At 33.7% G+C, this 14,603-nt stretch overlaps 3 protein-coding genes across 3 annotated transcripts; all 3 read left to right on the top strand.

The window, feature by feature from the left end:
- The first annotated feature begins 40 nt into the window (after window positions 1-40).
- On the top strand, window positions 41-1,499 carry LOC135130623 (uracil phosphoribosyltransferase homolog). Its single transcript, XM_064058024.1, has 5 exons — window positions 41-147; window positions 218-400; window positions 449-761; window positions 812-967; window positions 1,025-1,499. Exons 2-5 carry the CDS (start codon window positions 282-284, stop codon window positions 1,097-1,099), a joined length of 663 nt encoding a protein of 220 aa, XP_063914094.1. The 5' UTR covers window positions 41-147; window positions 218-281; the 3' UTR covers window positions 1,100-1,499.
- Window positions 1,500-5,882: 4,383 nt separating this feature from the next.
- Window positions 5,883-7,611, top strand: LOC135130581 (2-acylglycerol O-acyltransferase 2-like). Its single transcript, XM_064057984.1, has 3 exons — window positions 5,883-6,213; window positions 6,281-6,426; window positions 7,474-7,611. Exons 1-3 carry the CDS (start codon window positions 5,883-5,885, stop codon window positions 7,609-7,611), a joined length of 615 nt encoding a protein of 204 aa, XP_063914054.1.
- A 417-nt stretch (window positions 7,612-8,028) lies between these two features.
- Window positions 8,029-9,476, top strand: LOC135130320 (2-acylglycerol O-acyltransferase 2-like). Its single transcript, XM_064057684.1, has 3 exons — window positions 8,029-8,216; window positions 8,391-9,246; window positions 9,306-9,476. Exons 1-3 carry the CDS (start codon window positions 8,208-8,210, stop codon window positions 9,461-9,463), a joined length of 1,023 nt encoding a protein of 340 aa, XP_063913754.1. The 5' UTR covers window positions 8,029-8,207; the 3' UTR covers window positions 9,464-9,476.
- The last annotated feature ends 5,127 nt before the right edge of the window (window positions 9,477-14,603 follow it).

The following is a 14,603-nucleotide window of genomic DNA, read 5'->3' as shown; positions in this document are numbered from 1 at the left end:
TATCGATTGATTACCCCCAACGAGTGCGCCGCCACTGCTTTTTCCGTATTTGACGTCTAGATATAACCTCACTTTCCGCTTGCCGTGCACATTTCACACATTTCCTGCTAACGTTTCGTCACACAACACACACTTTCATCAGTAAAGGTAAACCGTACCGCTTTTACCCATTTCCATCATTAACTAGACACAAAACTCGGATAATCTCTACTTTCAGCATTCTCTGTGTCACGCTTTCCTAACCTCACTTTCAGTGGTGTAGAGCATCATAATAATAAAGCATGGGCAATGTAGAACTGGATTTGATTGATGGGGCTGAGTACATTAGTCAGTACAAGAACTTAAAAATCTTGTACTGCAATAACCAAATTAAAGAGCTTCAAACGATTCTCCGTGACAGGTTTAGCTGATTTCGTGTAATGACTTTGACTGACTTTGTTTACTTAAGGGAGACGTCTCGAAGTGATTTTAAGTTTTCGGCTGATCGACTAATCCGTCTGGTTATTGAGGAAAGCCTAAATCAGTTGCCTTTTACTGACTGCAAGGTGAAAACGCCTACTAATGCTACTTATGACGGGTTGAAGTATAAGTCTGGGAATTGTGGGGTTTCGATTGTGCGGTCCGGGGAGGCGATGGAGCAGGGGTTGAGGGACTGTTGTCGCAGTATTAGGATAGGGAAGATCTTGGTGGAGTCGGACGCCGACACGCACGAAGCGAAGGTGGTTTATGCTAGGTTTCCGGAGGACATCGCTCAACGACACGTCAGTACTACAACCGAGGTATAAATGAGGTTCTAATTTTTTTGTGACAGGTATTATTAATGTACCCGATTATGTCCACGGGCAACACGGTCAGTAAGGCCGTAACAGTATTAAAGGAGCATAAGGTCAAAGAAGATAATATTATTTTAAGTAATTTATTTTGCACGCCTGCTGCTGTCCAAACTGTCCTAGAATCTTTCCCAAAGGTATGTACTTGGTTGTATAGTTTTTAAAAATCATAACCCTATTTTTCGTTGTTTCAGCTGAAAATGCTGACGTCTGAGGTCCATCCAGTGGCGCCCAACCATTTTGGACAGAAGTACTTTGGTACCGACTAAAACCAATCCAGTGACAGTCAAACCACCTTGAACATATGTGATTATTAAATTATTAGTGTGTACATTTCATTAACAAGTCAGTATACTGAGATGGTTTCTAATTTATTTAAACATTTTATTCTAAAACATCGCGCATTGTAGAAAACGTACATAACTTTTTATAACATTTCTAACTTGGAACAGTACTTAATAAGATTTTTTTTTTTATATATGTAGGTACCTATTTGTTTATATTGCTACCATAGTTGTGTGGTTTATGAAGTTAATTTATTTTTTGGCAATATTAATTGAGACGTAGATTGGTGGAATCAAACCAGGTGATTAATTTATTTGTGTTTTTGTGTTCATGTAGATATTACTTTAAGTTAAGATGTGCTGTATTAATAGGTTATGTTAATAAAGCATTTAAAAAAAGTAGACTAGACTTTTTATTTGCTCGTAAAAGCCGTAATAATTTCCAGAGCGTAAGCTGGGAAAGTATTGTAGTGGCACTTTCATATTTTCTTGACGTTTCATGCACTCGTTATCCTCTGTTGTCGTTTATCATCTGTCTCTGGTTTGTTGCCTATTTTATTCGACACATAATCTCCGAAACTACACTGGTGGTTGTGAAATTTTGTATTTTAAGAATTCTAACCAAAATCTGTCTAATCATCCTCACCCAATAATTTGGTGACGTCATCTGAAAATGTTGCATAGTAAATACTACTTAACTTTTATAAAATAAAATACTTTCCACATGGTTTATAAAGACTCTTTAATATTTTGCCCGAGTAGACATCCAGATTTTTAAAGTTTTATATTAGCAGTGTCGTATTTAATAAATCAAAGTCAAACGGAAGTCGCCGGAAAAAATGTTAAAAAGAAAAGACAATAACAAAAAAGGCGAATAAAAGCCAGAAAAACGAGACGAAAAAAACACGACTAAAATGAGACGATAAAGTATAACAAAATAAAAACCGGAAAAAAGAAAAATAAAAAATAAGTAACAAGAAATTGGTCGAAAGTTGTTTCGACAGAACTTCCCCCGCTTTTCTGAAAAATGATAAAATTTGATTTTGCAGAATTTTACTTTTTCGTGAGGTTTCACCTTCTTAAAACAAAAAGAAATGGAAGCCCCGAGAAGGTTTATGTCATTTTTTTGTAAAATAGAAAATACAGCTTTTTTTCCTCTTGTGAACTAAATCCGGGAACATACTGTATATGATAAATAAATAAAAAAAGTATATTTTATAATAAACAACAATTAAAAAATAAAAATACAAATGCAACATATTTTTGGTTATTTTTTAAGAGACAATTAATGACTCGGCCGCGTATACATGTCTAATTTATGTGTAAATTGACAACGAGTTAAAACTCCATCCGTGCGTCCCTGGGTAGACGCACTCTTTTTTTTTTGTATAACAGTTAAATCAAATAAACATTGAATGTTTTGAAATGAGGTCATCAAATTTTTGGTGGAAATGATTAGCAGAATTTCGGTTAGTAACTAACCATTTATATGGTATTTCTAATATACAGACAACATTTGATATCACTCGGTCCAGCAGTTTCGGAAATTACCTAATAAAAATGGATACAGACACCAGACAGGCAGACAGACAGACAAACGGAAACTGGAGACTATTTTTTTTTGTACTCTAGGGGCCATGAAACGTCGAGAATATATAAAAATGGCAATTCGTCCGATTCACTCGATTACCTTAGTTTACGCTCGAGAAGTAAAAATGGCAATTTAAAAATCGTGAAAACAATTATGAGAGACGGAGGCTACGAAAGATGCGCGGGAAAAAGATCAAAAGGAAAGTGGAAAATAGTTAAAAAAGGCGTTAAAAAGCGGAAAAGGTAACCACAAAAAGAGACCAAAAAGGCCACAGAAAAATATTAAAATAAGGAAAGAAAACGAAAAAAAAAATCTTAAAAAAAAGCGACAAAAAGAGACAAAAAGAAAGTAAAAAAGGAACAAAAACAACACGAAAAAAAAAGGATTATTATAAAAAGGAGACAATAAAAGCAAAATTAAGACGACAACAGAATTCTCAAAAAAAAAACAAATGCGAAAAAATTATAATTAACTGTAAATGGCACGGGAGTAAAATAAAAAAAAATAAGACGCACAAATAGCGAGAAAAAAACACAAGAAAGACCACAACAAATGTCAAACAACAAGAAATAGGGGATCAAAAACGTGACAAAAACAAAGTTGATGAAAGAGGGAGAAAAAATTCTACAAAAAACGCGTGAGAAAGAACCATAAACCAAATGAGAAAAAGAACAACAAAAAGCTGAAGTAAGACTATAAAAAGGATATAATAAAAAGGATCAAAACCGCAAAAAGGCGACAAAAAAGGGAATAAAGAAAGGCTAAAGAAAGCGACAAAAGATTTCAAAAAATGCGATAAAAAAGGCTACAAAAACTAATTACCCGTAAAAAGGCTCAAGCATAGAATAAACTACTTATTACTATTTTAAATAATGGCCAAAAAACGTAAAAGCACCAAAACAAGTCGACAAAGAAATGTAAAAAAAAACAAAAAGAAACTCTGGCAAAGGCACAAATACAACATGAAAAAATGAGACAATGAAGCAGATATTAACCAACACAGAAACACTTAAAAAAGGCCATAATAAATGCAACATAGTTACAAGAAACAACAAGACAACAAAAAAGCGCCAAAATGTAGTTGAAAAAACGTGATAAAAACACAACAAAATAATGAGAATGAACAATAAAAAATAGGGAACAAAAAAAGAACATAGAAAAGCACAAAAGACCACAAAAAAGCGTCAAAAAGTTATCAAAAAACCTGCATAAAAAAAACGTAACAAAAAATGCGACAAAAAAGATGAAACAAGACAATAAAAAATAGGGTACTGAAAAGCGACAAAAATAAGGGTAATGAAAGAGAGACAAAAGATACAAAAAACGATCCAGAAAAAAATAAAAACCCGGCGAGAAAAAAACAAAATTAAAATACGACCGCAAAAAGCCTATACAACGCAAAAAGGGCCACAGAAAAAGGATAAAGAGAGCTACAATAAATTATCTCAAATAAGGCCACAAAAAATGCGACAAAAAAAGGCGACAAAAAATGTAATTACTAGAGAACGGATTCTTGCACGTAAAGCGGCAAACCAGTACCTGAACCTCGCGTCGGATTAATTAGGCTTCAGGTATCTAACAGCATGGTACAAAAAAGAGTTAATTTTTTTGACTTGACGTTACCTGACCTGACCTGAAATTTTGAACGTCGTCATTTATAAAGGATAATAAAATTATATTATTTTATACATATTACTCCTATATTATATACTACATATAAATTGACACACATGTGTATAACTGGTTGCCTAAATGCTTCTTATGTTTTTAAAAAATAAAACTAATTCGTTACGATAAAAAAAAACAAATTTATTGCGGTTAAACATCACAGTAAATGTTGAAAATGTTCATTATTTTGTTCAAGGCACATGTTCACTCTCTTTTTAATTTCAAAAATGTTCTGTAACATTCTTTCGTCAATACTTTGGACCCATTGTTCAAGTGTAGTACCTTATTCTTCAACATCATTTAAGGGGGAGCTGAAGTAGATTTCGGCATAGGGAAATTAATGTAAAACGGGGCACGTGTTTTACGGAAAACCATTGGTCCAATCATAACAATAATCTACGGAAAAAACTCTATAGATCTGCTTTTTAGTTTTTTCAAAAAACTATATTTGAACATACTTTTTAAGCTTTACAAATCCTGAAATTTTGAGTGTTTTTATTATTTACGACTTGTAAGGAAAATTTCAAAATTTTACTTACAGGCATCTGTAGGAAATTTACTCTGGAGGAGGTATGTTTTTGAAAAATCAAAATCGGATAATAAATAAACTCTAAAACACATGCCGAAAAAATAGATTCAGAAATATTTTTCAAGCTGAGTAATTTTCTGGTTTATTGGGGATAAGAGCAGGTATAGGCCTAAAGAGCTTAACGCCATCACTCATAAATAAAGGCATTAAAGTGAAAAGGCCAACTGCTATGATTCAAAAGATGCTTTTACTAGAAATTGTTTAGCTAATTTTCACAGAAATGCAGATTTTATTTACCTTTGGTCTACACAGTGATTGGTCATAGGATCCTAATAAAATAAGTTGGCAACTGAAAATTTTACATTTAGTTTAGTTGCTGTATTTGTAGCAATATACAAGTGGTTACAGTTTGTGCTGATTTTATCAATCTGAAAATTTGTCTGTTCATTAGAATACTGCGTTTATATAAGCAGGTATGTATTTCACAAGTTAAATACCTATACAGTAGAAACTTAAAAATCATAAAAAGTTGAACAAGATTTTTTTCTATAAATAGTATAGATTAATCAACTCTTTTATGTTTATTGCTAACCTAGGGGAAAGATTTTATGACTCATACGGTACATCTTTCACGTAAAATAGGAATAGATTTTGTATTTTGTAAATACAAATTTTTAGATAAAAATTTTAAAATTATTTCTTGTTTGAAAGTTGTCATTGTCATTGTCATTTTCTTCAACAGGAAGTCCATAGTTGGTGGAAAAAACTTTTTTAATTTTAATCGCCACACTCGTATTATATTTTAAAATACATTATTAACTACCTTTTCTGTTTTTTCCCACATGGAATTATACCAAATGCCGTCTATATTGGGCTCACGAGTGGTGTGAGCGATTTTCAGCACTTCTATCCTCAATTCCAAGTACAACTTAGTTATTTTGCGCATTCTTCTCTTCACCCCCTTCTGGAGGGAGGTCATTATGGGGATGGGGTTAACATCGAGTACAGCCAAATCGCTTAATTATATACTGAGTAGACCAGAAGGTGGCAGGATAGTGGTTCTAAGCCCTGGAGGAGCAATGGAAGCGTATTATGGTCGTCCTCAGAAGTATACTTTTCTCATAAAAGAGCGAAAGGGGTTTATTAAGATGGCTTTAAGACATGGATCCCCGTTAGTACTGGTTATAGCGTTCGGTGAACCAGACCTTTTTGAACAAGTTATATGCGAAAAATTAAGATCTATTCAAGAGTTTATAAGGAAGTATGTCGGGATTGCACCTGTCATTTTTTACGGAACGGGGTTCCTTTTTCGTTATGGGTTGGTTCCAAGAAAGGTACCGTTGACAGTTGTATTTTTATTAACGTTGGGTTCATTTAGTGGGGAAGGCGATCGAGGTTGAAAAGGTAGAGAATCCAACGAATGAAGAAATTGACAGCCTGCATGCGAAATTTGTCCAAGAACTGAAGGATTTGTTTGATTTACACAAGGACAAGTTTTTGGAAAAACCGGATGACGACTCTTTGGTAATAATGTAAGCTATGATATATATTTCCAAGTGTACTACTAAAATTGTTGGTTTGTTTATTACATGAAGAAATAAAGTTGTGTTTTACAAATCTTCCAGTTAAATTAGAAGATGGTCAAAAATAAACTCGAAATCCAGCAGAAATTACGAAAACTGCAAAATTTGGATTCGTTAATGAGAACAACTACTTGATTTCTTTCTTCTTTACAAAACAATTTGTTTATGTCAAGTCAAGTAAGAAGTGAAGTAAACAGCAATTAACATATGTATTTACCATTGGTCCGGATAAATAAATTAATCTCTTTTATCGTTTTCGTAAATGCACATTGAATGTACAACAACAAATTGAGTAATAAAGGAATAAACGTACATGACCCAGTGTTCAACACTTTTAAAAACGCTAAACCCAGAAATAAAATCCCACAATATCAACTTGAAGTCCGAAGTCAACGTATCTGTCTTGATTACGAAAAAAATGGTAAGTAAAATTGTAGATAACATCAATAATTATTATCTTATGCACTGCATCTTGAAAACCAGTGGTTTACAACTTTGAGTCGTGTCTGGAGTGGGATTACGAAAGGATTTGTTGAAATAAAATTATGTATAGTCATAGATATTTGTAATATTAGAGACAGGCGTTACATCTCGTTAAATTTAACTTTTACAGTAATTTTGATGTGTCTAGTAATAGAAGAGTTACAACCTGCTGGAGGACAAAATTTAGGAGAAACGATTTGATGTTTGGGTGTTTGTTTATTTTTTTGCTTTGTCATGACATAAACAACAGGATGTATTTTTTTGCGACACTGATACTAGAAATGAATTTTTAGTGTTCGTTATCTAGACGTAGTTATCTACTAGATAATAACTGTCTGAACTAAAGTCAACAACTTTCAGTGCGTCATTAAGGATTTATTCATGATTACGACAAGGAAAGAACACAGAAAAGGACGCTAGAATTTTCTTTAAAATTAGAATAGCCACCTTCTCTGAAAAACTAAATAAAACCACACGAATTTATTAATGTATAGCTCTTTTGCAGCAAATATTGGGAATGGAATTAATCCCTTTAACTGACGAGTTGCATCAGAAATTCATAAAACAATTAGTAAATTTGTTTGACACATACAAATATGACTACTTGGTGGATCCAGAAGCGAAAATTCTAGAGTTAGAATGAACCTGTTAAAATACTAAAGAATAGAGTATTGAAAACATAATAAATATATTATATGATTTTTAGTATCTATCTTTGAAATTTTGTTTGAAACAATGTCAGTACCAAGTTCATTTACGTACAAGTTCAAGTCAACCAGTATTTATCATGGGCATTTAACAAAGCACACGAGTAGCCACATAAAAAAAAATCAAGTACGATTCTAGTCACGGATAGGGATACTGTGTATCTTTCTTAAGTCGTGTAATTAGTATAAATGTGACTCTAGACTTTTTCCATGTTGATAAATATAAAACAATGCTCCAAATAAATAAGGCAGTCTACAACAATTAGCATAGTTTTAAATACTTACGTCACATCATTTAAAACACTCAAATTCTGATAATGGTGCATACTAAATTTACTTGACATACACCTAGTACAACTTTTTAACTGAAGCAGCTCAAGCCAAACTACCTTTATAATGTACTATGACAAATTAGTTAAAGACAAAAACGTGTAGTATCTCATTCTTCAACATCATTTAAGTGCGGTGAACCCGACAGTAAAGTACCGCGTTAACGTGAAGTCCTAGAAAAGTATATTTCTTTTAATTGCTTATGACAATGGTAAGCACAATTATAAATAGTTGTCAGCCTTTCGTAAAACTAACGTTAAGTTGTCCTGAGATATATTTTAAACTACGTTATTAATTTGGGGTATATGTATAGCAAAATTAAAATAATCAAGCCCTCAGAAACACAAATAAAATCAAATAAACTAATACTATGGCTGTTTTGCAGCAAATATTAGGAATTGAGTTAATTCCCTTAACTGAACCTTTAACCCGACGGAAAGAAGCTTTGGCTGCTGCGGCATATTTCGCTACGTTTTCTTATGGAGGGTACTTAGGTGCACTGTTTGGTGTATATCTATTGTTTACACGGTTTTGGTGGCTAACCTTAGTATACATAAGCTGGGTATACTTGGACAGAAAAACTTGTGAAAATGGCGGGCGAACCTCCGATTGGATGCAAAAATGGAGTTGGTGGCGGCATTTACGGAATTACTTCCCAACACGTACCGTCCTAGTGCCAGGTTTTAAACTAAATCCAAACAAAAATTTTCTTTTTTGTTGCTTCCCTCATGGTGTAATACCTTGCGCTCCGTTCTCATCGTTACTATGTCCAGGAAATATATTGCAAAAACTATATCCAGAACTGAGAATGAAAATTGCAGGACTGGATATGTACTTCAGGTTACCTATTTCCAGAGAAATAGGCCTGGGTAAAGGATGGATTTCTTGCTCGGTTAAATCTTTGACTCACGTATTAACTAAACCCGAAGGAGGACATGGAGTTATTTTGTATCCTGGTGGAGCAGCTGAAGCAATATACGCACGACCAGGGCAATATAGACTAGTGCTTAAAAACAGAAAAGGCTTTGTTAAACTAGCTTTGAAAACTGGGGCATCTTTGGTACCAGTTTTTACATTCGGAGAAGTAGACCTGTTTGATCAAGTTCAAAATCCTTTAATATGTAGGTTTCAGCTATTTGTCAAAAAACTATTCCGTTTTACTGTTGCTTTGCCTCTTGGAAGTGGATTTTTTCAGACGTCTTTTGGATTGATTCCACGACGAAAACCACTTTTCATTGTTGGTAAGTTGGTGTAGGCTGCTATGTTAAAGTACTTTTATTTATTTATTTTTTTTTTTTAGTGGGACAACCGATAGATGTTGCTAGGGTCGAAAATCCAACTCAAAAAGAAATTGACGAGTTACATCAGAAATTCATAAAACAATTAGTAAATCTTTTTGACACGTACAAATATGACTACTTGGTGAATCCAGAAGCGAAAATTCTAGAGTTAGAATGAATCTTTTAAAATACTAAAGAATATCCATAGTATTAAAAAGTAATAAATAACTATTTAATTATACGTTTTTTGGTACTTACTCGTATCTTTGAAATTTCGTTTGAAGCACTGTAAATACTATGTACATTGGGAGGGAACATACCTATATATTATAGTTAAACAACTAATACTAAACGTTCTTACGGGTCTTTACTTTGGCAAAAAATTCTATGACGTTATCAAACTTTACTTTCCTCTCTTTTTCAATTGACAAAATGGAAAGTTTGTTTAGTCGCGCTTAGATCATTGTGGACCTAAAGCACAATTTTATCAATTTTAATTTCGAAAAGCTCCTTTCACATGAAGAATCTTAGACACGTTAGACTAAAATTCATCGTAGATTTTTGTCAGATTTGGAACTACCCCAGTTGTACATCTTTTTTTGCTGACGTTAGCCGTGGGATTTATAACCTTGCTGTTGACGTTGAAGTTCCCCTTACGTTCCTTTTAGAGCTGAAAATTGTCATTTATAAACTCCGTTGCCACGTTGCCGTTGATAGTAACTTTGGTATTCAACTTTTGCCGTACTTAAAGGGGTTGTAGAAGAAAAATAGAGGATTTAAGTTGATTGCTCAAAAAGTGTTGATTAAGTTTCTTGTTGTCAAAATAAGTCTACACATTCTACGAAAAAAAGAAAAATATAAGCCCCGCCCACCCACCCTATCTCAATTGTGATGATTTTTTTTAATCGTCGAGAACCAAAGGAGCGGAATTTAAATGCAAAATTCTTATTGTTTCTTTACAAGAAATTACCATGTAAGGCATTTTTTGAGTAGCGTGTTATTCAAAGAATACTACGTATATTAAGAAAAAATTAAAGCCAAACATTTAGGCCTGATCTAAGTAGTAATGAAGTTTTCTTTCGTTGGCAGACCTAGGGGCGGAGCCTAATTCCAAAATCCAATTTTCCTTACAAAAATTTACCATTTTAAATGTGTTTTAAGTTTCTTAGAATAAAAAAATCATCACAATTGAGATGGGGTAGGTGGACGGGGTTTATATTTTTTTTTTCTTAATTTATATAGTATTCTTTGAACAATACGGTACTTAAAAACATGCTTTTAGTTTCTTGTAAAGAAATAAGTACTTTGCAGTTAAGCTCCGTCCCCTTGGTTCACGGCGAAAAAAAAAAAAATTCATCACAATCGAGATAGGGCGGGTGGGTGGGCTTATATTTTGCCTTTTTGTTTTAATATGTATAGACTTTTTTTCGTAACATGAAACTTAAAATGTGTTTAAAATGGAAAAATTGTATAAGGAAATATCGATTTTGCCCCATAATTGCAAAATCCATATTTCTGGGCAAAAACCATTTAATCATGTTTTAAGTTTCTTGTAAGATGGCTATGTATATTAAGAAAAAAAGGCAAAATATAAACCCCGCCCGCCCGCCCTATTACAATTGTGATAATTCTTTTATTCGTCGTAAGCCGAGGGGCGGAGCTTAATTGTAAAATACTTATTTTTCTATAATAAATTACCATGTGAGATATGTTTTTAAAAGGGTAGTATTTTTTAGAGCAAATAAAGCTTACAATATAGGCGTATGTCAAGTGAGTTTAGTATACATATTTTTAGAACTGAACATACGGTTGCTAATTTACAATTTCCGTTATTTTCAGTTATCAAAATGAATGATAACACAAAGTTTTCGAAAACTAGCACTTGCCAGTTTTCGCAGAACAAAGAAATAATTAAGCCTGCGGAAAAATTATACAAACAGACAATGAGTTTTTTTTTTTTGCGCAAAGCACTGTAAACAAAAAGTTCAGGATTATGAGTAGAAAAAATATGACTTAAAATTTTATGTTCACTTTACGATATAAAATTGTGACTTTGGGGGAAAACGATAGGTTTTAGAAAAATATGTAATATGCTATATTCAGTGGCATAAATAGCACCCCCGCAGACCCCGCAATGCGCAGACCGTAACGTAACCGATATATTTTTTTAATATGTCCAAACGAGTACTACTTTTTAAATTTGGTGTATGGGGGCGCTTACTATAAATTCCGAGGGGGCGCAGTGAAAGTTAGCTACGCCACTGGTTATATTCTCTCAAAAAAAAGAGAGTCACTTAAAAATTTTGTTAATGTAACTTCTTTGAAATTATTGTAGTAGGTAAAACACAAAGAGAGGACTACAGAAGTGACAGCTTCAATTTTTACGGATAACAAAAATTTGGTTAATTTTGTATAAACAATATAGAATCCAACCGTGGTAACTAGCAAACAGCATATAAATACAATAAAAAAAAATTGTGGTATTCAAAAATATTACCGTTAAAAAATCTGAAGGAAACACTTACCTCTTCAAAAATGTTTAATATTTTGAAGAACAACTAATTAATTCAATGGCACGATAATCTTGACTACTGAAGATCTTGGTTCTCTAGTATTGGTAAGTATTTCTATTCCATTGCGCTGTAACAACTGACAAACAACAATTATATTATTTACCTTTGATTCGGACACTTAACAAATTATCATCTTTCATGGTTTTCACAAATGCACGTTTAATGTACAATGACAGATTAGTTAAAGACAAAAACGTGTAGTTTGTTCAGTTGTTCAATTCTGCTCAAGTCGTCTTAAATCATCAACAATTTCCTCAGATGAAGTCTTCCACGACATTTCTCTTTGTTGATACTGCCAGTTCGAACAAATCTGTTGATTACATTTCTAATGTGAGCCTTTAACGATGTTTCTTGAATTATTAATTGCTTAGAAGTGGTTACAGAATACACACACTCTTCGTTTACGAGGTCCCATAAGGATGAAAGTGTCTTGTTCAACAGAATAAACCATTTTCACAGTCTTCGCTTCCTAGCACAAAAACAAAATTTTCGTACGCAACCACCAAGAGTTCTGAAAATGACTGTTTCGTTATTTTGAGCTTGGATCAACGAGAATTGATCACTTGAAAAACATTAAAACAATAAAGACGACGACTTTAAGTGACAGGTTACAAACGACATTAGACATTAACGTGACAAGTGAGAACTGTCATAATGATGCATAATCACGGGCATAATTTCAGCAAAGCAGGATTTTTTAATTCCATGACCAACTACGCTATTAGAATCATTTATGAAAGCCCTGTAGGAAGTTTGTAAATTTAGAACTGCTTGTATTAGAAGACTCAAAAATATGAGTTAAATCAAAAACGCTTCAATACACTTTTCCGAAAATTTGAGAATACAGAACTGTTATTATTATTATTATTGTTATCATCATCATTACACTGCATCTACTGAAATTGATATATAGTGGCAGTCAAAATAAAGTAGGACACTTTCTTTCCTCTGTGTAAATTTCAAATTTGCATAGACGTTTAAGTGTCATTCTCTCCTTTAAAGAGGAGTCCAACTTTATTTTGGCCGTCACTGGATGTTACGTGTTCTTACTAAAATATTGATAACGTCATAAACAAATTTTGTCATGGAAAAAGTCACTTGAAACCTTGGAGGTAAAATTATATGTTTCTTTACCTGTACTTTGGCACCTCAGTATCGCTTACACAAAACTTTAAAACATTACCAAGTATAACACCATTTTTGTTTGTTACACTCTGAACAACTATGAACACTACAAGTAGTTAGAAAAGACATTTACAATTTTCTGACCTGACGTTACCTGATCAGACGTGAACTGACCTGACCTGACCGGACCTGATCTGACTTGACTTAACCTGACCTGACCTGACCTGACCTTAACTTTCCTGATCAAATATCATATTTGCGGTATTCTTTGAACAAAACCGCACCAAACAAGTGGGTTATTGACGGCCCAGACACAATTTAATAGTATAATAAATACCTCAGAATTCAAGAAACCGTTACTTTCTAGTCTTCCATCTTGCTTGTTACAAGGAGGGCAAAATGTAAGACTGTGTAATAGGTACCTTTTCAAAACTTTTGGCAATATAAATACGGTTAGACCAACAGTTGTTTGAAAAGTGAGTAAACTTTTCTTTTAAATTACAACAACACCTCTAGTGACCTTAAGAACGTTAAGAATCATGTATTTTTTATTATTGGCTATCTGGATTTTACCAACTTCGAAAAAAAGCCGAAATGCCCGTTCCACTTTATTAAACCATTCCATAATCCGTCCAGCTTCCTAAATCCCTCCCAACACCATGTCCCATTACATTATACACTTGTCGACGTATGGTGTCAGCACCTTGCGGCGTTTCTGCGGCACGTGCGGTCTTTCCCTAGCACGTGTCATTTTCCCAAAGCACTCCGCCCCCCACAATCAGTGGTCCGCGCAGATTCGAGGGCGATATTAGACGATATTGCCATTGCCATTACTCTTGTTTGTGTATGCAATGCGCCGCTGACAGATGCCAGATGCGCCGCCCCTCGACACACTCGGAAACTTACAGGTGCTTCCCCCAGAATCGGTGATATCTTCATGCCCTGCTGACCCGTCGAGATGACGCTCGAGATTGTGTAAGCCGTAATTGAGTCCATTGTTGTGATTTAAGAGAGCAAAATATGAGTTCGGAGGAGCTAATCAAAATTAACATGTGAATGGAGTGGTTAAATTAATCTGCTTAGTTTATAATAAGCGAAAAAATATATGGTGCGCGGACGGATTTGTTTGATATTAATTATTGTAAAACAGGATTATGCACAAGTTAATTGCAAAAGTCTTTCTTCTTTGATTTCCATCATCCAGTATTATCCATTCAGGATCTTTATATAGTAAAGTAGGCAGTGATATTTTTTCTTTGAGTTGGATAAACTGATTTGATGCTTTAGTTTTTTGTCTGTCAGCAGTCTGTTGTCGTTGCATCCAAAATTACTTTTTTGAGAACATATTTACAGTTTCTAAATTCTTGTGAAAATTTGACTTTCGTGTATTTGGATGAAACATGGATCTATCAAAATGGTTCGTCCATTCGACGCTGGGTGCACGATACTGATCTAAAAAGCAATCCCACCAAAATTAAAAGTGAAGGATCAAGGTTTACTATTCTCCACACGAGTTGTTCAACGGGGTTCTTGGATGGTTGTAACAATTTTTTAAATTCAAAAAATAACAATAGAGACTATCATAAAACGATGGACGGGACAATTTTTCAAAATTGGGTG

Source organism: Zophobas morio, unplaced genomic scaffold (genome assembly GCF_036711695.1).
Source record: "Zophobas morio isolate AGI-343-1 ecotype UQ-CSIRO unplaced genomic scaffold, CSIRO_AGI_Zmor_V1 ptg000017l, whole genome shotgun sequence".
In the NCBI taxonomy this organism is placed as follows: Eukaryota; Metazoa; Arthropoda; class Insecta; order Coleoptera; family Tenebrionidae; genus Zophobas; species Zophobas morio.
Note: the sequence above shows the minus strand (reverse complement) of the source record. Positions and strands in the feature narration are given on the sequence as shown.